Source organism: Wasmannia auropunctata, unplaced genomic scaffold, assembly GCF_000956235.1.
Source record: "Wasmannia auropunctata unplaced genomic scaffold, wasmannia.A_1.0 LD334579.1, whole genome shotgun sequence".
Lineage (NCBI taxonomy): Eukaryota > Metazoa > Arthropoda > Insecta > Hymenoptera > Formicidae > Wasmannia > Wasmannia auropunctata.
In genome coordinates, this window is record NW_012028311.1 from 282,830 (window position 1) to 299,112 (window position 16,283).

At 37.1% G+C, this 16,283-nt stretch overlaps 3 protein-coding genes across 6 annotated transcripts in view; 1 reads left to right on the forward strand and 2 right to left on the reverse strand.

Annotated features, from left to right (window-relative positions):
* LOC105458251 overlaps nucleotides 1-8,120 on the reverse strand; it is a 14,360-nt gene extending 6,240 nt beyond the window's left edge. The window contains exons 1-4 of the mRNA XM_011703423.1: nucleotides 6,970-8,120; nucleotides 5,101-5,315; nucleotides 3,728-4,335; nucleotides 1,621-1,887 (exon numbers count right to left, since the gene is read on the reverse strand). Of these exons, the coding sequence (XP_011701725.1) occupies nucleotides 1,621-1,887; nucleotides 3,728-4,335; nucleotides 5,101-5,284 (1,059 nt within the window). The 5' untranslated portion in view covers nucleotides 5,285-5,315; nucleotides 6,970-8,120. The remainder of the gene's footprint in view (nucleotides 1-1,620; nucleotides 1,888-3,727; nucleotides 4,336-5,100; nucleotides 5,316-6,969) is intronic.
* A 100-nt stretch (nucleotides 8,121-8,220) lies between these two features.
* On the reverse strand, nucleotides 8,221-9,675 carry LOC105458189 (ejaculatory bulb-specific protein 3-like). Its single transcript, XM_011703311.1, has 2 exons — nucleotides 9,406-9,675; nucleotides 8,221-8,608 (listed from the first exon to the last, which is right to left on the reverse strand). The coding sequence occupies exons 1-2, from the start codon at nucleotides 9,602-9,604 to the stop codon at nucleotides 8,436-8,438; spliced, it is 372 nt and encodes a 123-aa protein (XP_011701613.1). The 5' UTR covers nucleotides 9,605-9,675; the 3' UTR covers nucleotides 8,221-8,435.
* Nucleotides 9,676-11,564: 1,889 nt separating this feature from the next.
* Nucleotides 11,565-16,198, forward strand: LOC105458188 (GMP synthase [glutamine-hydrolyzing]). Of its 4 annotated transcripts, none has more exons than XM_011703307.1 (9): nucleotides 11,565-11,734; nucleotides 13,055-13,316; nucleotides 13,442-13,654; nucleotides 13,799-14,096; nucleotides 14,225-14,702; nucleotides 14,788-15,029; nucleotides 15,129-15,299; nucleotides 15,406-15,837; nucleotides 15,951-16,198. In XM_011703307.1, the coding sequence occupies exons 2-9, from the start codon at nucleotides 13,102-13,104 to the stop codon at nucleotides 16,050-16,052; spliced, it is 2,151 nt and encodes a 716-aa protein (XP_011701609.1). In that variant the 5' UTR covers nucleotides 11,565-11,734; nucleotides 13,055-13,101; the 3' UTR covers nucleotides 16,053-16,198. The 4 variants fall into 4 exon arrangements, with proteins under 4 accessions (XP_011701609.1, XP_011701612.1, XP_011701611.1 ...); XM_011703310.1 differs by lacking the exon at nucleotides 11,565-11,734 and adding an exon at nucleotides 11,755-11,846; XM_011703309.1 differs by lacking the exon at nucleotides 11,565-11,734 and adding an exon at nucleotides 11,889-11,985.
* Nucleotides 16,199-16,283: the final 85 nt, after the last annotated feature.

Genomic DNA, 16,283 nt, shown 5'->3' on the forward strand with positions numbered 1-16,283 from the left:
ACTCGCAAAATCGTTTGCAAGGAGATGAATTTCGGTGAAGATACGATAGTTTGGTATTTAAACTGCCCATTTATGTTTCATTATTGTTTTCGATAACAATAACATTAATATTTATAATATCTATAATGCAATACAATCAAAAGACCCAGTTTACAATAGTGATCTACGAACCTGGCCAATTTTTTCAAGAACTTGAAGGAATTAATTTTAGGCTTATAAAATTTAATTTTAATTAAGGCCTTCAAATTCTTAAAAAAGGAATTAACTACTGCTGTGTGCTGAACTTTTTGATTGTAATAATATTAGCAACAATTGGTTGTCTTTAATAATTTGTACTGATAAATCCGTTTTGTGTATATAACTACCATTTGACATACATGTTATCTTTGGTTACATTACAATAGATCACTGGCGCGTATATTTGTCTTGCAATTAGAATTTTTCATACACTTTTTCAGGATTTCTATAAAAAATTTTCCAATTTTTCAGATTTTCTTATATACGAATTGGAATTTTCTAGAAATTTTATATATGTGAATTTTGAAATATTCGAAGATTCCTTTTTATATATACATATAATTTATGAAGAAAACTTATAAAATCTAAAGTTTAAAGTATTTTTCAGAAATCTTCCTAAATTTTAATTATGACAAATTCTTAAAAATATTATATTATGAGAATTTTGTTTTACCAAGGATACAAGGAATAACAATGATACATAAATGTTACGTATTGCTGAACAATCTCTTTTTATGCTTTGATATTAATTGATTTTGCTTTAAAAACTAATCTGATTAATTAATATGTTATACAGATTAGACTAGAATAATCTATAACATGTTGTTTGATGTAAAACAGATATCGATTTCAGATGTGTGTAAAACTGAATTATGTAAATATGCATTTGTAACATTATGGAAATTCGTGTTCCCGTAAAGATAAACTATTCTGGTGATTTTTCAAAATTTATTGCGTGTAAAATAATTTTATCTATTTTATTTTAGTAAATTTTATGCAAAGGAAAATAACGAGAAGTAAGCAAAATTGTTTTGCTTTTATTCTAACGGGGAAAAATACGATCGACGAGCCTCTTCAAGTGTAAAAATAGATTTCTCTGCCTTCATAACAGTAGGAAAAGGATCTATTATTTCGTAGTCTTCGTACTGTACAAGCAATCAGTGTGGCAAGCATCTGACTTACATTGAGATATTCACCTCGATCTTCAATGTAACTTACAATTAAACGTACGATTATGAGTTACAGCTGCATTACATCGCGCAGGGCAGCAATTTAACTATTAATATTCAGTAACCGCGGTAATTCATGGTAATGTTTAAAATGGCATTGGTCTCCGCGTCAGACGTTATAAATATACCGTTTATATACATTTACAGAAATTTATACATCCTTACGGAAAGAGCAGAGTGAATAGAATACTTTTCTAAATCAGCCTTAGTCTCGTTAAATGCATTTTATCTGACATGACGAACGTCATCGTCCTTCGGATTGTATCAGACAAATTCGTCCTGCGGATGTGGAATTTCGCGTGTGGAATTTTCAATATTGTGACGAAACGAGCGGTGTTTCACGCTTTTTATCCTAACTGTGTGCTTGAATTTAAAATATTTTGCCGCAGTTATTGAAAACATAGGGACAATAATTCCGTGCGATAACGGCATACGGTACATTGCTATTCACTCGCACCTTTTCGGCCTTACTCAATTTGTTCCACACGTGAATCACCTTCGCCTTGTTCAGTATCTTCAGAGTTGCGTTGCTGTCTTTCACCTCGAAATACTTGTTCCAATTTATATAGTGAATCGGATAGAAAACCGACGGTGGATATACCGTGAAGCCGTGGCAACGTACGGTTGTCATATCGCGCGCCTACAAAATAGAATGTAAAAATACTTTTTAGCTTACTGAAGTATCTTTAATCTTTTAATCTTTAATTTTTTAAAGTGTTAGGTAGTGTAGTTTTTAAAGTTTATAAAGTGAATATGTTAACTAAAAGTAAAATTGTTATATTTTTTTACAAGAAAAAATTTAATTTTAAAAAATTATTTAATATCGATAAGAAAACATTTAATATTAAATTAAAAACTAGAGTAATTTAAAAAATTAGAGTAATTATGGAATGAAAATGATATAACTAATAAAAATACGCAATAGAGAGATATAGGAAGAGAAGAAAGAAATAATAATATTTCCAATTAGTAATAATCCATTTCAATTAGTAATAATTAGTGACAATAATAATCATTAACATATATAAGATATGTACGCGAGCGTACTAGATTAAATTACAAAAATTTGCGTATTTCAAAAGAAGAATAATGCCATAAATTATTATCCGTTATCTGTTATCTGTTAAATGTCTGTGTTTGTGATTTGTTATTTGCTTATCGCACATTCCGAGACTCCGATATTTAGCATGCATTTTTATGATACAGTATCGCAGATATAGTACATTACATCTTCCGAGACTCTGGTATTAGGATGCGCATTTTATGCGCATAAAACGTAAAAGGCTGCACAAAAATCACATTGTTCATAATAATTTTAATAAGGATGCATCTTCCATACGTTAATCTTTCGCATGCAGTAAATTGGCAAGAATTAAACTGAACAAACAAATATAAATTTTTTCAATGCTCTTGCTCCGTTGTGGAATTAAATCCGCATCTTTCTGTGTTAAGAGAATAATGGACCATATATATCCGCCGGACGAATTCAACAAATTTAATTAAACGGAGCGAGTCTGCCTGAAACTTACTCGCCACGAATAGACTTCGTTGTTTACTTTGCGCGCGTTAATACACCTCGCTTGTTTAAGCAAGAATTAAGTACGCCTATAATTCTTAACGTCATAAAATGACGTTATTCAAATTTATTCTACCAGTTTATCATCGTTATATCACATTTGCTTAACAGATGTTCAAATTCACTCTTCTTAGTCTCAAATAATTTGCCCATTTAATTGTAAATAATATTTGAAATTACCTGTTTTTTAGCCATTCGTAATTTTTTTAATAAAAGGAAATGTCTAGTCTATTGATATTTATAAAAACATAGAGAGAATTTATTGATATCACAGACATAATTTAGATAGATCGAGCATGTTGTATGTCAGGCATGCAGGGCGGCACGTGCGAGTGAGAGGGAACAACACTGGATTTTTTTTCTTCTCTCTCTAACATACAGATAACAACATTTGTCAGAGAGAAAAAAAAACCTGGTGTTGTTTCCTCTCACTCGCACGTGCCGCCAATGCCTAGCACATGGCATATGCTCGATCTATCTAAACTATGTCTATGATATTAATAATTTTTTTTATGTTTTTATAAATATCAATAAATTTGCGTGTCGCTCATGCTTGGCATATGGCACGCTCGGTCTATCTATATTATGTCTATAATTAATATTTATTGAAACATTTTCAGTTTTTTTTCTAAAAAGTAAAATGAAAATTCAGATATTCAAATTCAGGTTTAATTCTTTTAAAATGCTTCTTGGAAAGTTCGATTGTTCGACTTGGTTTTGTAAAATTGAAAATATTTGTAAAGTTTTATGAAGTTAGAATTATTATCTATAACGTGTATGTATGACGTATGTATATGTTATTTTAAAGTTGCAAATAATAATATTAATTCACTTTTGAATCTTTCAGACGTGAATTCCTGGTTATTGCAGTTCCCGATCTTTTCTCTCGGTGTCCGATACTCACATACATCGTCGCGCAGAGTTTCTGCAACGTCCTCGTGATGACCCCGGGCCCGTTGTTACCCCAGACGTCGCCGCGAAAATTCTTCTTCAGATCACGCACGCAGGCATCGGCCACGCGGCGGCCCAGCTTGGACATGTCGAAGCCCATGACGCCGGCGGCGACGTCGTCCCAGTCCTCGGCGCCGGCAAAATTCGTCAGATCCTCCAGCGAGCTGGTGACCACCACGTCCAGGTCGAGGTAGATACCGCCGTACTTCCACAGGGTCAGGTAGCGCAGCATGTCGGACATGTGACTGACCGGCCAGTGGCTCTTCTTCAGAACGCCGCTGGTGTACCACGCCTCCAAGGGCGTCTCCTTCACATACCTCTGCGGGTCGATGTGACGGATCCTGACGTTGGGATAATTGTGGAGATGCCTGACGATCTCGCGCGTGCTGTTCGAGAACTCAGACTTGCTGACGAATAGCAGGTACACGGTCATCGACGGATTCATCCGCGCCGCCGACTCCACGGCACAGGCCTGTCGGGGGTTCAACGTGAGGCCCTCCTCGCCGAAACAGGAAGTCTCATGGAAGAAGATGTTCCTACCTGGCGTTGGCTTGTCGTCATCTGAAACATAAGTAATGTAAGTGATTTTCGTTACAGATATATCAATATATTTATTAAGTAAGATATCTTAATTTATTGCGATCGCAATATTCGCCGTGGTAACTCGTCAAGTTCTCAGAATGTTAACACCAACTAAATGTCAAACCTTACAAGAATGTTAAGATCGATTGTATAAAAGCCATTTTTTTGCCTTATGTTCAATAAAGATAAACTTTTTTTTTTAATTTTATTTATATTCAAGAGGCTTGCCCTAAAAAAATTATTAGAATCCGAATGAAAGTTTTAGAAAGATTTTTAAGTAAATTAAGTAAATCTGCATTCAATTTTCTCTTTTAAAGAAATGAGTTACTAAGGATAATACATTAAAATAATTTATTTTTTCTATACAATTTTGGTATAATATATATTTTAATTTCTCCAAACTTTTTTGAAAAAGCCGATTAGAGCATTGTTACATCGATTCATTCAACGCTAATGTAGAAAACAATCTAAGCAATGAATACTGAAAAAAAAGTAATTATTTAATATTGTACCGTTGTCAAACCGCACAAAATCAAACAGATATAATAAATTTATGATTTGTGGATAAAACATATAAATTTGATTTGAAGATGTAATGACGCTTGATAATTTTTTACGATCTTTATCATAAAGAGAGAGAGTCATATTTTATACAAAGATTATACATGCTATTTTTATAAAGAATTATTTTCTCGAATTCTTAATACGTGTATGAAGATAAATAATAGATAGTAATTTTCGTACTTGTTTCCGCATCGAAATCATGAATGCTTTTCGCAGTCGAGGCTTCATTGTAGCATCTGATATCGTTGACTGTCGTCACGTCGAGGAACGGTATCCTTTGGATGATGTTGCTCTCGGTCGAGATCATAAGTATGAGGAGCACGACGGCGAAAGCGAAACCGCACCACAATAATCTCTTTTTCATCTTTATGATTTTCTCATTGGACTACGCTGTACTGAGATAAAATTAGTCAGGATGGTTTGTTTCCGAACGAAAAGAATGTGATGTCTATGCATGTCTATGTGTTCGGACATCACTCTCTGTTACGAGTTAGCACTTTGAGACTTTGGTCTCCTCAAAATTTCAAAAATATTATTAGCGGAACGCATCATTGGTTGACCATTGGTTGACCACTGGTCAACATTGTGACGAAAGTCAGTCGAGGTCTGAGCAAGCCAGAATAGATAGTAAAATATTTCTACAACAGGATAACATTTCCTGAAGTGGACGGCTATTGTCCCATATTTTGTGTGATAATGGCGCGAACAAAATACATTGTGACTGCATATGTGAAACTCGCGCAAACATTCTCATTATTCTTTATCGAAGTGCATTTTATTTTGTTACGTTTTTAATTCGCATTTGATATCTTTTTTTTTTTTAATACAAATTACACGCGTAAAAAATATGTTAAAGATCATAACATTTCAAGTCTGTTTCTCTAAATATTGTTGTGAAATCAGATGATATATTTGCGAGTGAGCGTTGCCAAGAAATGAAAACCAGAGAGAGAGAGAGAGAGAGAGAGAGAGGATGGAAATGTTATTTTTGATACGAAAAACAATTGTGAATCAACATACCTTCGCCGAAGAAGCATGCAAAACGAGAATTACAAGTTTGCAGTTTAGCAGAGTTATTTTAACTTGTTTCTTTAATTATTACAACCGGATGTCTGCCAAAACCGCAAGTGTACCTTATCGCTTTCGATTTTAACACTAGATTGACCTAATAATTTCCAAACGTTCTTCAGGGTTTTCTTGCTGGCAACGTCTCACTTGCAAATATATCATCTTGATTTCACAATATTTAGAGAAACGGGCTTGAAATGTTATGACCTTTAACATATTTTTTTACGCGTGTAGTTGATAATAACGGTCGAAAGTTTACCGATTAAGCGTTCGCATTTATCGAGATCATTTACTCGAAACGAATCTCGTGAATAAATTGTCCCGTATATGGAATGCGTTCGGACTATTGTCAGCATTATTATGTCACATTGTATTTTTATCGATCATAATAAAATTATAAGACATAAAATAAGGATAGAATGACGCATTGTTAGCGCGCTTCCTAAGTGCATTCATATCGCACGATAAAAAAAAGCAAGAAAATGCAGATTATTTATTATAGAATACGAGCCTTTGTTGGCTCAGTGTCAAAGTACAAAATACATGTGTGAAAATCGAAAGTATCCCGCTAGTCTCACACGCCGCACGTCACGTAAAATTGTTCATCACATTTATGATCTCGTTTCACGATGCTAAAGAGCTGATGATTGAAATAGATCATTATATATAATACGTACATGATTGCCGGGTGATCATGTGTGATTTGATACCGCATTATGTGATATCTTGCATCAAGGTTTTCTCAATTTATGCGAGAGGACGTGATTTATGCGTACGAGCACGTGAGAATGCAAGAAAAACTATGTTAATTGATCAACTATCAAGCGAGATTTATTTATTTCGCTTAATATCTATTTTTTAAATCTATTGTTATTATAATGGATAAAGTCTTTGGAATAGGAGGAGAGGATCTTGTTAAAAGTACCGTTAAATTGTGAAATTTTTCTCAAAATATACCGTAACAAATCGTGATACAAATACCTGTTTTTTATAACGCTCTCTCGTAAAAATTCGCGTCCTTTCGTGTTTATCTTCGCAGAAAAATGTTTATTTTCCTGTGTCAAGTATCTCCTCCAGTCATCATGATTCAACACAAATACGCGGATGTCATTACATTTTTACCGTGCAAAATTATTACTCACGACGCGCGAATTAACTTTTTCTTCAGGACGGATTTGCTGTGCGTCCGTTTTTTTTTGTTCGTTTTTGTTTGTTTGTTCACATTATGTCACGCTCGCACGCTGTGTTGCACGCGACGGGAAGAAATTAAATCGGTTAATGAAGTACTCCGACGAAGAGCGAATTCCGTCGCGCGTTCCGAGTCTTTCGTCCGGAACGGGAGCGCGTTTCGCACCAGCCGTTCCTTCATCTGGCACTGCGGTATCCAAATAGTCGCATTGAAAAATGAAGACGCCGCTGTTTTTCTCAAGATAAGCTGATTAAACTCGTTTGAATACGCGTTATACTCGAGTCGTACAGCGCGGGACGCGCGTGTAAGAACCCCTCGTGCACCAGCATAGGCGTGTATTCTCTGACACACCGGCGGGACTGCCGGCTGCTACACGAAATAATATCGCCAGATCAGTTTGACGTTATCAGTTAATTGACAGGACATAATTGTTGGCCGTAATTATTTAACACGCGGCGACACTTCCGCGGGAATTATTTTCGTCGGGGAGGAAGGGTTATACCGTCGAACTGTGTTAATATATGACGTACACGTCACGTTGCAGTCACCCTCGCAGGCCGTGGCCACCCCTTTCCACCGCCCGTATCGATCGTCTCGCTGGTGACCGGCGGCTCATGACGGGGTTCGCAGGCGAAAGCACTTTTTTTTCTAGTCAGAAATAATATGAGCGCCGGCGGTCGGGTACGAGCGTCTCCTCCCTGAGCATTATTTCGCGACTAGCAGAAATGATTTTGTTGCCGGTGCGCTTAGAGTATTCATGCAACCAAGTGTCCACCCCTCCGCCCGCTCTGTGCGAACGTGCGCTCTGGCGAATGAAATACATTTCCGACGCATGCGTGAGGCCGCGACGCCAATCGAGGATGAAGAGGATGAGGACGCGTGACAAAAACTCATATTATTGTCGCTTTTTTCCCTTTTTTTTTTTCCTCCGCGAGCTAGATCCGCGGAGATACATGCGCGACGATATATAACGCCGGTAAATACCGCCGTGATTTACAATCGCAGATTGCCGATGCACTCGTTTATAAGAGGTACACACGACGTTTCAACCCGTCACGACGAACGGCTTTTATTGTCAAGTTAAAATTGTACACATGCAACACATGCTAAATCTCGCCTCTCTCGCCTTTCTACGTACGCCGTATCGGTGTATTGCAGCTATATCTCGGAAAACTACACGCGGATGCAAGATCGTTATTTGTTATTTCACAATTAAGTATACATGACAGCGCGAAATGCGTTGTTTGTTTGGCAACATTTAGTCAACGGGCGTAATGTTCAACTTCTTCGCGTCCTCCAAAAGCTTCAGTATCATGGCGTTCCATTCCTCGGGGCGGTTCTCGGTGTACCATACGACCACCTTTTCCACATTCAGCTTTTGCTTCTCCGTGCACTTCCGGCATTTCGTTGCAAACGCTTCGGCGGCATGCTCTACAAAAATAATATAAAATTACAGATATTTCCATTGATACATTTTGCAAAGTAACAGCAGAATAACGTTCAAACTAAAATGTGTGAATATTATCTTGTTATAATTCTATGTAATATTATCTATTTTAAATATTTTTTTCATTTAGTAATACGCTTTCAAAACTTCGAAAACTATATTGAGAAAGTTTTTATTGCGCACAAAAGATCAAGTAATCAAATATGATGCACGGAGATGCACGTGTCTTAAACTCTAATAAAAATATTATTAGAGTTTAAGACACGTGCATCTCCGTGCATCATATTTGATTACTTGATCTTTTGTGCAATAAAAACTTTTCTCAATATAGTTTTCGAAGTTTTTTCTTCATATTTTAAACAATATATATTCTATTTTCCTAACATCTTAAAAAATATTATATTTTCTACATTTTTTTCAGTTGAAATAATACTTTCCGTCACGTTATAATAATATTATTAATAACACTTTTATTTTCCATACAAAATAAAAGTGATATCGTTTGTGAAATTCAAGTTTATCCACAGAAATAAATTGATATTAAATTGGTATTAACAGCACATTAACCAACAGCAATCTAATTGAAAATAATTATTCATTCAATAACATTACTAATGAGAGACAAATATTTTATTAATATTTATTAATATTTTATTAAAGCAAGAGTATTTGTTTCATTAATACTGTCACTCAATTAACAGGATTATTTAATTAGATGCCGTCGGCTAATGCTGTTACATCATTTTTTTTTCTATATATACGAAGTAATAAAATATCATACGTTTAAAGAATTTCTGATCATCCGTCAGGCACGGGCCGGTTTCCATGAAGCATTTGTAATACTGATCTCGAAGCTCATCGTTCGGCAAGATTTCGTCGGGATCGATGTGATCGAATATGTCCGAGTACATCTCCTCGGCAACAACGGCCGCCAAGACGGCCGCCAGGATGGCCAGCAAGCAGAGACTCGAGTTACCCATAACTTTATCGGCGTTGTTAGGAATTCGCGCGAAACTGAGTTATTGCATTCGGCCGGATACATCTTTTATAGTTCGCACTTACCCTTGGCGGAGTTCGCTCCTTACGTAAATGCTCCTTATGTAAATAGTCGTATGCACATCGGATCGATTGTAATCACATGTGTTTTAGACAGGCAGGACCGGACAGAAGGAGGACCCGATCCAGGAGGAATTAATTGATGAGTCTGCAGCCCGAGGGGACACGAGTGTTCGATTATTTCGCTTCGTGCAAGACGGTCATTGTGTCGGAGCGGCTTCGCGAATTCGATGTTTGGTTCAGCCGGAAGTCGAGTATCCTCAACGAGCTGCAGTAAAAATTGCTGGTTTTAAGCCGCGCGAATACTGTAATACAATTTTGTCTCGGCTCGCGCAATGCCACTCGTAATTGCATGTGTGTATTACCTTGCGCGGGAACTTACATGCGATATCCAGTATTTGGAAACAACACGCCGAGCGCATTGTAATTCCATACAATTATCGTCCGAGTCCGTAAGTGGTTTCCTTTAACGAGTGCGACATGATTAGTAATCAGAAAATTACTAGGTATCCCAAGTTATGTCAAGTTCATGATATGATCTACGATACGGCAAATTGCAGTAAAAATAGTGTGGGATGTCCGTATTATGAAAACGATATATAGATCTAATTAACGGGAATTTTGTTAATTGTAAGATTGTCAGAATCGAAATACATCCAACGATCCATCTAATTAAAAATTTCTATTTTTAGAATTCTCTAGAAAGAATAATTTTTAGAAATGTGAGTCATTTATTTCGATTGAAAAAAAAATGTGTTTCAAAAACTTTTGCTAGAATTGAGCAAAAAAAATTCCAGCAAATTTAAATAATTAATGTAAAATGTTATCATTTTGCATTACATTATTATATCTTATTGAAGAGGTACAAATTAATATAGATTTATATAAATTCCTATTTTATATAATCTTAATCTCAATGTATTGTATTTTACAGTTATGTTACATTACAAATCAAATTTAAATATAAACGTTGTGCACATCAGAACGAATCATAACGTAACGATAACGTATGTGTGCTAATAACGAATGTGTAAAACTAATTTATATAATGTGTAAGATTATCATGCACAACGATCAGTATAACGGGTTGTCTTTCGTCAGGGGACTGCATGTATAATTATTATTACATGCAAGTTATCATTAATCTCAAACTCATCAAATTTGGAGTTAATTTTTCCAACATTTATCGCAATTTTTTTTTAAATAGAAAAATAGAATCATTTAAAAAAATGAACAAACTCTCTTTTATAAAAAAAAATCTTAACTATCGTAAATATTTCCATTTACACTCTGCTTCTCTGTATTCATTTTACTTTCAGTGTGAATCTAATTAAATTTATTTCAGCCATTTGTATATTATATAATAGAAAATAGAAGTAATTGGCCTTCTTTTCCATTAGTTTTCACGAAGCGGTACGTAGTTTATTGTTGATATTTTGCCGTCCGCGTGAAGTGATCGAGCGTTCCAATTCACGGTGCATGACTTGCAACCAAATACCCTGCACTCTCGCCGTACTCTTGCAGCAGTTGCAGCGCTAAACGTAGTTGTGCGAAAAAAAGAAGGAAAGAGAGATTCGCGATGTTCATGGCATTTATATATATTTATATGCATATATAAACTACACCGTGTTGTTTTCGCATTCACATTTAGACGATTGAATTATATATATATTAATATATATATATATAATATAAATAGTAATATAACAAATAATGTTCATATCGGTATAATTATATTATACATTATATTGTTATAATATAATAAATTTAATTACGTATATAAAATGTATATGTATAATTAATTTTGCAGGAAACACACACGCACACACACACGCGCGCAATTATACGTGACTTCGTGATCGCCGGCTTTGGGGATTTCGCGGCGCGAGGGTTGGCGCGTCTGCGCGACCGCTACTTGAAAGCAGTCAACGATCGCGCTGCATTGTGGCGATCGAATGGCCGCCTCGTCTGATGTCTCTCCGTTCTGTTCTTCTGCGATTAGTTTTACTTTATTCGGCGATCCTCACGAGCGGTGCCTCCCGTTGAACGTTCCGGTAAGCCGAACGGCGGCCCCGCGCACGGACGGCGACGCTCGAGATAACCTATAGTCTGCGGATTCGCCGCGCGAACGTTAACCCGCCGCCGAGGCGCACCTCGCACGGCCCGGTGAGAGATATTTGTTTTTCGTTAAATAACCCAGACCGGCGGCACCGCGTAGCACCGCCGAAATTTCGCGAGCGCGAATCCACCGGGCACGTGTATAGGGTGTGTCGAGCGACGCGCGTCCAGCTGGCGAACGACAAGTGTAACGTATAGTAGTATAGTCTCTCTCTCTCTCTTTCTCTCTCTCTCTGTCTCTCGGCTCGGGATGTCCATTAACATGTGAGGCAGTACATTCTTGTCACTTTTTGTACGATTTACGGAGAGATAAGTATCAATAAATATATCTCTCTCTTGAGATCGACGTGTGTAACGTAAAGCTCTGGAACGGGAAGTTCTTAGCGTGCGAGTAATTCGTGAAAGAAGTCGCGACTGTAGTCAAGTATGATGTATATTTATACATATATACAATTTTTTTAATTCCTCACTTGCTCAAGAACTCGAGCTTCTTTTTGCGTCAAAATTTTTATTTTATTGTATCACGTGTAGATGCATTTAGGCCTATTAGAGCATTTGATCTATTCTATTACACACGTAAAAAATATAGGTCCATTTATATATATATATATATATATATATATATATATATATAAAATAATGTGTATTAATATTATAAGAAATTTAGTTCTAAAGAATAGAATTATTCTCAGAGATGATTTATTATTTTTATTTTTTGCGCATGTTTTATAAGCTTTTTATTACAATGAAGTATTGATTATAATTAATAGCAGTTGTAAATGAAAAAAAATTGCTTATGTCTAATTTCTTACATCTCTGTACTAGGATATGTAGCAATTATCTCGTTTAGTTTTATTACTCGTGTTTTCAGCATTAACATATTTGAACCTTATTATCAACGACTCTGACAGAGATTGAGCGAAAACAATATTGAGCAAGTTTAGTTATATAATCATAAAGTTGCACTATTAGTGTGCACGATTAAAGAGTAAAGAAAATCGACCTATTATTTAATACAATTAATCAGAAAAATAAAATATACATATAATTATATATATTGTTGTATAGAAGAAATGAATAATGAAAATTATTTATTTGCAAATAAATGAGAAAATTGCATTTCTTTAAAGCGAAATTGAATAATGCATAAATTTATCATTCTTGTACTATAATAAAATGTTAAATCATAATTTAATATTGTTAAATATAACAGTATTTTTTTATTCAGTGTAGTTATTCTTTTTAAATTGTTGCAGGTTTAGTAATATAGCAACGATATTAACATTAAAAACGTAACATTGAAATGGAAAAAAGTGCCGATGGATTGCTGTTTCGCGCTGAGAGAAATAATGGTGCCGATGAAGTAGCCATGGACATTGTTGACGAAAGAGTAGCTATTTTAGATGCAGGTGCACAATACGGCAAAGTAATAGATCGAAAGACTCGTGAATTAAATGTTCATAGTGAAATTCTACCGCTCGATACACCTGCATTTACTCTTCAGGAGAAAGGATACAAGTAAGATATACATGTTCAGTACTATTATCTAATTATCACAATTGCAGACACGCAATATCGTGCATTAATAAGATTGATTTGAATTATAATTGTAATTCATTGTTTGATCAATTCGATCTTTTCAGAGCTATTATAATTTCTGGTGGTCCTAGTTCAGTATATGCGGAAGATGCACCTAGATACGATACAGATATCTTTCGAATAGGAATTCCTGTATTAGGTATTTGTTATGGGATGCAGATGATGAATAAGGAATTCGGTGGTAGCGTAACCAGAAGGGAGATTCGCGAGGATGGCCAATTTCCCATTGAAGTCGATACCAAGTGCCTGTTATTTAAGTACGTAAAAAAGTATTGAAACGTCACGTCACGTTGAAAAGTGTCAAATGATTAAATTAATATTTGCTTGTTCGAACTAAAACTCCCGTTGCGAACATTCTTCAACGTTCAAGAAGTGCAATGAGTGATGTATTTACTTATTAGGGGCTTGGACAAGGAGCAAATGGTACTATTAAGCCATGGAGATAGCATAGACAGGGTGGCCGACTGCTTTCGTACTACTGCCAGATCGTCAAGCTTAATTGCGGGTATAGCGAGCGATAAGGTGAATTTGTATGGCGTGCAATTTCATCCGGAGGTGGACCTGACGCCTAACGGAAAAGCCATGCTGCATAACTTTTTATTCGGTATCGCTGGCCTTACGGGTAATTACACGCTCCGCGATCGGGAGGCGCAGTGTATCCAATACATCAGAAATACTGTAGGCGACAAAAAGGTTTTGGTACGTAGTCAATGAGCGCTCCAATTCAAAATAGTAACTCAAGCTTTGAAAATAAAATTGCAGCATTTTAGATACGCGATAACAGGAGAGATATTTCATTTGAAATTATTTCGTATGAATTGTTACAGTTATTAGTGAGTGGCGGTGTGGACTCGACAGTGTGCGCGGCTTTGTTACAAAAAGCTTTAAGTAAGGAGCAAGTTATAGCTCTACACATTAATAACGGCTTCATGCGTAAAGGAGAGACTCAATTCGTGGAGCAAAGTCTAGCCCAATTGTGCGTCACGTTAAGAGTAGTAAATGCCGCTCGCTATTTCATGCAGGGAACGACGACGGTCCCGTTGGACAACGTCGCGCCCGTAATGAACGCCAACGTTACGAATAACAAAGGGATCTGCGGTACGGCGAGCAGCCCGAGAACCAGGTTAACCAAGATGTTATGCGAGACCACTAATCCGGAGGAGAAGCGAAAAATTATAGGGGACGTTTTCGTGAGAGTCGCGAACGAGGCGATGGCAGAGATGGGATTGAAGCCGGAGGACATTTTCCTCGGGCAGGGCACCCTCAGGCCCGATCTAATAGAAAGTGCAAGCGCCTTAGTCAGTGGTAAATCTCTTTTTTTTTTTTTATTCGCAACGAATTCCTGTGTCCTCGCGCTGCAAAAATGCGAATTTGAAAAATGTCTGTTCAGGTAAAGCGGAAGCCATAAAGACGCACCATAACGACAGTGAACTCGTGCGAGTGCTGCGAGCGCAAGGATACGTAGTTGAACCATTAAAGGATTTCCACAAGGACGAGGTGAGACAGTTGGGATGTGATCTCGGATTGCCGGCGGCGCTTGTCGCGCGTCATCCGTTCCCGGGTCCCGGACTTGCGGTGCGAATCCTTTGCGCGGATGAGCCTTACATAGAGAAGGACTTCTCCGAGACGCAGGTATTGCAAAATAAAAAGTAAAATAAGAAGCATTGAAATCCCACAGTTGTTTCCTCCGTTGGATCGTCGATATATGAATTGTAATTCGTTCCCATCCAGGTCATAGTGAAAATAATGGCCGAGTACGAGCAGATGCTGCAGAAGAAGCACGCGCTGTTGAATCGCGTGGAAGGCGCGACGAGCGAAGGCGAGCGTCAGCAACTCCGCAGGGTTTCGAGTCATCGTCACATCGCGGCGACCCTCTTGCCCATTCGTAGCGTAGGAGTTCAGGTATTTAAAAATCACGGAAAAGATTGTCAATACATCGAAAATACTCGATTCCTAATTTTTTTTGCCAGATACTGAGGTATTCTCGATTTTTTTTATCCTCTCGCAGGGTGATCAAAGGAGTTATAGCTATGTAGTGGGATTGTCGTGCGAGGAGACTGTATCCGAGGGTGTGGAGTGGGAGGATATGTTGTTCCTCGCGAAACTAATTCCGCGCGTGTGTCACAATGTGAACCGCGTGTGTTACATCTTCGGGCCGCAGCTGCATCATCCAATTCAGGATATCACGCCTACGTATCTCACCTCGAATGTGATAGCGACGCTACGACAGGCGGACCACTTAGCTAATCAAGTGTTGGCTTCTAACGGCTGCATGGGAGCCGTCAGCCAGATGCCCGTTGTTCTAATACCGATACACTTCGACCGCGACACGGCATGTCGAACGTTATCATGTCAACGTTCCGTTGTGCTTAGGCCATTCTGTACTAACGACTTCATGACTGGAATGCCCGCGATTCCTGGCAAAGATTTGCCAATACATGTAAGTTCACGCGGCTTTTCATATCCGCGCTTATTTATATACACATTTACGCGCTTGAGTATTTAACGTGTTAAGAATAATCGTATAATGTATCTGAATTATATGTTCCATAGGTGGTGAAAAAGATGGTAACTGAAATATCCACGGTGCCCGGAATCTCACGCGTTTTATATGACCTAACGTCTAAACCACCGGGAACAACCGAATGGGAGTAGTGAACGCTCATCTGGCCCCTTTCTATTTTTTCACCATCCCTGCGCGCGTAACGATTATGAAGCGAAAAAATATATTTAAAAAAAAGTATATATATATAAATATAAATATAAATATTACGAAAGGAAATACACGAATTCGAGGTTGACGACTTCTTACTAATTTATACAAGACCGAGCAAACTTTTTCCAAAGGCACATACATTAAACGAGTCGTGTATTACTGGCTTCTCT